The sequence below is a fragment of the Fukomys damarensis genome, unplaced genomic scaffold (assembly GCF_012274545.1).
Source record: "Fukomys damarensis isolate Sample0158 unplaced genomic scaffold, DMR_v1.0_HiC HiC_scaffold_15, whole genome shotgun sequence".
Classification (NCBI taxonomy): Eukaryota; Metazoa; Chordata; class Mammalia; order Rodentia; family Bathyergidae; genus Fukomys; species Fukomys damarensis.
In genome coordinates, this window is record NW_022900927.1 from 60,708,673 (window position 1) to 60,715,167 (window position 6,495).

The 6,495-nt window shown below is 38.5% G+C and overlaps 1 protein-coding gene across 1 annotated transcript in view; it reads left to right on the plus strand.

Annotated features, from left to right (window-relative positions):
- The window catches only part of Gas2l3 (growth arrest specific 2 like 3), a 31,201-nt gene that overhangs the window by 21,563 nt on the left and 3,143 nt on the right, over positions 1-6,495 (plus strand). The window contains exons 8-11 of the mRNA XM_033763499.1: positions 1,365-1,428; positions 2,021-2,159; positions 5,119-5,226; positions 6,207-6,488. Coding sequence (XP_033619390.1) covers positions 1,365-1,428; positions 2,021-2,159; positions 5,119-5,226; positions 6,207-6,488 — 593 coding nt within the window. The remainder of the gene's footprint in view (positions 1-1,364; positions 1,429-2,020; positions 2,160-5,118; positions 5,227-6,206; positions 6,489-6,495) is intronic.

Genomic DNA, 6,495 nt, shown 5'->3' on the forward strand with positions numbered 1-6,495 from the left:
GGATATTGTCTTAATTTTATTTTTATTTTTTAGTATATATAACTAATTTTGTTGAACTTGTTTCTTTGTAGATGGTTTAAGATTTTCTATACATAGCAGTATGTCATCTGTGAATAGAAGTAGTTTTCCTTCTTCCTTTCCAATCTGGATGCTTTTTATTTTCCTTGCCTAGATACTGTAGCTAGAACCAGCTCCAGCACAATGCTAAAAAGAAGTGATAAGAATGGATGTCCTGTCTTTTCCTCATCTTGGGGCAAAGATTTTCAGTATTTTCCCTTTAAGAATGATACTGACTATGGATTTCTCATAGATGCCTTTTATCTGATTGAGAAAGTTTTCTTCTATTTCTAGCTTGTGGAGTCTTTTTTATTTTTTTAATTCATGAAAGGATTTTGGATTTTGTCAAATTCTTTTGTGTGTTTTTCCCCCTTTATTCTATTAATAGTGTATTACATATTGGTTGATTTCATATGTTGAACTAACTTTGCATTCCTGGCATAAATTCCATTTCATTGTGGTGTTTAATCCTTTTTATATGTTGCTGGATTTTGTTTGTCAGTATGTTGTTGAGGATTTTTGTATCATTCTTCAAAAGAAATAGTTTTTTAGTTTTTTAATGCTGTCTTCATGTAACCTCTGGCTTTGGCATCAGGAAAATTCTGCCATCATAGAATCAGTTAGAAAGTGTCCTCTCTTCTACTGTTTTTGTAAAGTTTGAGAGACAAAGTAGCACATAGTCAAGAATAGTCTAGAATAAAATTGAAGTGGAAATTGGGCATGGTGGTACAGGCTGTATTCTCAGCACTTGGGAGGTTGAGGCAGGAGAGTCACGTGAGTTCAAGGCCAGCCTGGGCTGCACAGTAAATACAAGACCAGCCTGAACTACATAATGAGGCCTTGTTTAAAAAAAAATTGAAATAATATGCAATGTATTATTTCCCCATTATATAAAGATAATACAAATAATAGTATCTCCTATTCAGAGATCCCAAATATAAATAATTTAATGTTACTACACTTTTAATTTTTTAACCTCTGTTATCAAAAATAGAGGGCTATGGTGGATATTTATCTTCTTGCTAGCCCGTTCTTTTTTTTTTTAATACGGAGGATTGAAGTTGGGTCCTTGCACTTGTGAGGCAGGCGATGGAACCACTGAGCTAAACCCCCAGCCCTAGCTAGTTCTTCTTAAAGTAGTTTATAGAAGATAACAATATACAAGGGAAATATAAAGGCCTTTTCCAAGTCTTCTCCAAACAAGTGAGCCTGCTGTCTTCATTATTTTCTTTTACTCTCTTACATGCCAGAAATCTATTTCCTTATTTAATTTTGCTCCCTAAAACATGTTATCTTATTTTCTGCAGTTTTACACAAGGATCCAAGACAAGTGTATCTTTGTCTTCTTGAAATTGGTCGCATTGTGTCAAGGTATGTATTCTACAATATTTCAGAATTTCAAAGTCAGAAACATGTTGAGCTTCTTACTTGTAGTTTAGAATACTACTTTCTAAAAACATAATGATTCTCGGTTGAAACAAAGTAACCCAATTTGTTTTGGCTTTGTTTTCTTTGTTCTTCTAGCAGGAGCAGTATCGATGTTTCCTCCATATACCTTGCTTGCATTTAGTAATTAAATTATAAATTGGTTACTTAAAAACTTCAGAGTAAGAAGAGAATAAAAGCAAATAGTCTTCAAGGAGCTCAGGGTCTAGAGTCTTTGGAACCCCGACACTGAGGAGAGAGCAGAAGCTTGGTGTCCCCCATACTTGCTTCAATCATCTGCTGATTTCAGAGCTGCCTTTCAGCACCCCATGCAGAATACTGGGAGCACCCAGTAAGCCAAACTTGTGCTTCCATGGGAAGGTTATGATCTGTGTTTTTGCCCATCTGCGAGGCATTAGGAAGCATTTCCAGATGTCCAGTGAAATTAGGAGAAGAGATCACACAGGCTTTGCTCTAAAGATAAAATTCCATGCGTCTTGGTTGCCCTAAGTGATCAGGTTTCCTGTTTTGTTTTCAGATATGGGGTTGAGCCACCAGTATTAGTAAAACTTGAGAAAGAAATTGAGTTAGAAGAGACTTTGCTCAACACTTCCGGGCCTGAAGAGTCCATCAGCATTCCGAAATCCTGCTGCCAGCATGAAGAGCTGCACGAGGCTGTGAGTACTGGGCGCGCTTTCTTCTGACTACCTGAACTCTCATAGATTTCTACGCGGCTACATTTCTATACCTGGTGCTGTGTTTAGAAGAAAAGGTCACTTATTCAGATTGTGTAGCATGGAGGGTAAGGCAGTTAGAGGCAATTTGTCATTGCTTGTACATGAAGGGGAACAGAGGATAACAGAGCAATGGTGGATGGACAGGCTGCCGCCCAGCGTGAGGCATATTCCAGGCATGAGAATCCACTGATTGCCTTCATTTTTCCCCCAGAATAAACCGTTACTAATAAACCTTTAGAAAGTGCTGCTTTGCTTTGTTGAATGTAATAAAAGTCTGTAATAAAACATTCAGATAAACTTGCAAGACAGATTAAGAATATGTCAGCCCGAACAATCCTTTATCAGACCAAAATATATTTACCTTATCTTCTAAATACATTTGGCATCTGGAAATGTCAATATTGGAAGCAGAAATAATTAGTAGATAAAAAATAAATTTTATTTAAAATTTTAAATAAGCTTAAAGAATGATGATTAAATAAAAGACTATCTGGAAAATATTTGTATTAAATGGAAAATACAATCTATTATTTCCCCATTATATAAAGATGATACAAAATTTGATAATAAAAACATTTTTGGTAAGCAAATGAACAAGGATTGCATTCACACAAGAAGAAAGTACAATGTTGAAACTCACTGCTAACTAAGGAAATGATGAAAACCATCTGGCCTGTCAGCCACTTAAAAATTAGAAAACTTAGGGCTGTTAGATTCTGGGGAAAATGTACTTAACAAAGGTAAATGAGGTAATGAGAGCACTCAAATATTTTTTTCATTTTTTTTTATGATTGAAAATGTGAAAAAGTAACAAATAAATGTGTCTATTGCTGTATTATTTTTATTGATGAAAAATCATAAGCAAGATACCCCCCCCAATAGAGCTGTGGTTGGTAAATTAGGGTTCAGTATCTTAACAGAATAATTACTTTCTGTGATCATTATGGCAACTATGTAGCACTAAGGAAAATGCTTATTTTGTGAAAAATATGCATATATAAACAAACTGTATGGAAACAAGGAGAATGAAAATGGTAGGTAGTTATGTAATACCATTATAATTGATTTTAATCTCTTTAGCTGTTCCTTCTAATGTTACATTATTGACTATGCAATAAATAAAACCAGAAGAGAACATTTCTTATCCAGAGCTCTTACTTCACTTAGGCTCACTGTTGTTTAGGTTGTGGGCCAGTGTTGATTATACTGTTCTGTATAAGTGGTTATTTGGATATTTTAAGTAGGAAAATAGTGACTTCTCAGATTTGCATTCTTGTTATGAAAACTAAAAATGAAAACATTTCTTTAAACATGCACGTACTGTATGGTTATATTCAATGTCCATGTCATGTTGAAATCCACAATTTACCGTTTTCTTGGTGTCATGATTCATATTCAGAACAATTATCTAATTCATCTTTTAGGGTCTTATTAAGATGTATACACCTGAAGTTCTGTATACTTCAGAGATTTTACAGACAGAAAGTAGTGACTAAAAGGAATGTCTACTTTCACATTACCTTAGTTAGCCTGTGTATAAACATCACTCAATGAGTGTAATCTCTACCTGATTTTTGTTTTTATTTTTATTTATTTATTTTTTTTTTTTTTAATTTTATAGAGTTTTTTGGTACATTTTAGGGATACATTACAGTTACATTCATTGTTGGGATCTTGTACCTCTACATGACAAGTCTTGATTCTCATTTTTCCCCTTACCTCTGCCTGATTTTTGTTTTTAAACCACTTGATGTGTAAAGTGTGTGTGTGTTTGTGTGAAAGTATGTGCATGCATATGCAGGCTATGAACAGGAGGAACTTTATTATACAAAATCAGTCCTATTTGTTTATAAGTACATTGTCTTGTTAAATGAACAATACAGGGAAATAAATTATAGACCCTTCTCATCAGGTCCTGCCGAACCCACAATTGTCCATTTATTTTGGGAAGATAATTAAGGCAATCAAATAAATTTCTCTGTGTTCAGCTAAATTGGCTGTATTTGAAGAGACCGCCCACATGTCTAAGTTTAATTAAATAATTTTGTTTAGATTTACTCTGTGTGACAGTAGAGAAAAATATTTATGATCTTGCTTTTTCAAAAATAATAATTTTAGGGAAAAGTCAAATAGTTTCTATAGTGGCTGATACGTGAATTTTTCAGACAATGACATTTCAAAAAATATATTCATTTTATCACTTTATTATGATTTTTATGTTAAAATATAGAATTGTCAAATTCATCTTTTGTTTACTATAGTCCTAGCATGTATTTGTTGTTCTTTTTTAATTGAAAAAAATTCCTGAGGGATAGAGTAGGATTTCTCCTGATCCCCATCTCCTTAGCAGACTATGGAAAGAGAGCAAATACGTAGCAACATGCTTTTCAAGTTGAAATCTTAAAATAATGTTTTAACCTAGTCAGTGTGAGTATGAAGGCACGAGTGAACGTGTATGAATGCGTCTCTGCCTATTTTAACAATAACTTTTAACAAATGTAGAGAGCCGCCACCACTACCACCACCACGATGTTAGTGAAGGGAAATGTCCTAGGCTTGACCTGACGGGTCAGTCTTTGCCTTGACACCACGATTATTAACTTAGGGCTTCGAACAAGTCAAACATAACAATGAGTGACCTGTTTGCTGCATTCGCCTTTCCCATGGGCAGTGGGCATGAGCGCGCAGTGGGCGCTGGGCCGCCCAGGGAGGCCGGGTTGGTGCTGGGTTACAGGTCTTATCTCAAGGTGAGAGAGAAGGGCTCTCTAAAACTGGACGGCCTTTGAGTCTCTATCTTTGAGATTTATTTTTCCTCACTATCAACATCACATTTTAACTTTAAACAAAAAATTTTTTTCTGTAACGAGCACCAAATTTGGTCATTTCTTTTTAATCTTAGGTTACACATATTGCCGAAGACCCTCCCTGTAGTTGTTCTCATCGATTTTCTATTGAGTACTTGTCAGAAGGGCGGTACCGACTCGGGGATAAAATACTCTTCATCAGGGTGAGTGCACGGATGTTAGCTGGTAGCCGGTAGGCGGTAGGCACACCGGTCTCCTGCGATGGAGCTGTTGGGACTGGTGCTATTGCTTTATGTACTTCCTTTTGCTCCCCTTTTTCTAAAAATGGGAAGGGAGGTGCTCTTCTGGAAGAATTTCGCTTGGTTTCAGAGTATACAGCGGGCTTCGTGAGTATTGTAACAGTGAGTAACTAACTTGAAAATAGCTGAGACGATTCCGACAATCTCACCGGGGAAGCAGTCTTTGCACACCTCAGGGAGCTTCATTTTTAAAATTTTCTAGAAGGGGATAATTTTTCCTCATCACCATAAGAAGACAAACAAAATAAAACATCTGATAAGTGTAAATGTCCAAAGGAAGAAAACAAAACAGAAACACCTTGCACCACACAGGGGCCACACAGGTGGATCGAGGCCGGGTCCCAGCTCCTACCGCCCTCAGAGCCCAACTCCCACTCTGTAAGGAGGGATTCGATAAAGTCCATCAGAGTACTTTAAAGACTAAATTGTTAGCATGCACGTGAAAATAACGCAGTAAGTTGCAAAGCATGACTCAGCTTCGCTGTTTTTAGCCTCTCCCACGACTCTTTTTCTTTGCGTGTGAGGCCCGTCCCCTTTTCTTCCCCTCTGCCCGCTTTTCTTCTCTTTCCTTCCTGCCATAGTCACCGCCTCACTGGTGGACGTACCTCCTGCGGTTCTATTACCGACCGGGTTTTTCGCACGGGAATATTTTCCTTACGGACTGGAGGACTTCTGTGCTAAGTTGCATAAGTGAGTTCTCACTAAGCACACGAATGCAGGACGCTCACTGTCAGAGGTGTTGGCGTCGCTGTCTCGCCGGTCACAGTCGTCACCGCGGTGACCACGCGTGACTTGGAGCCGTCCGCCCTCGTCGTCCGCCCTCGTCGTCCGCCCCTCGCCTTACTGATCTTTTCTTTCCTTCCTCCTCCTCCTCCGGCGGACAGATGCTCCACGGGAAGCACGTCATGGTCCGCGTCGGTGGCGGCTGGGATACTCTTCAAGGGTTTTTGCTGAAATACGATCCCTGTCGAATGTTGCAGTTCGCTACCCTGGAGCAAAAGATTCTGGCATTTCAGAAAGGAGTTTCCAACGGAAGTGTGCCCGAGTCCCCCGCCAGAGCGCCTCGGCCTCCGGAAATGAACCCGCTGTCCGCGGTCGACGGGTTTCGGAACCAGAACCAGAGTCGGAAGCCCGGGGTTCCGCTCGGTGCCCCCGCGGGGACGGAGAAGCAGG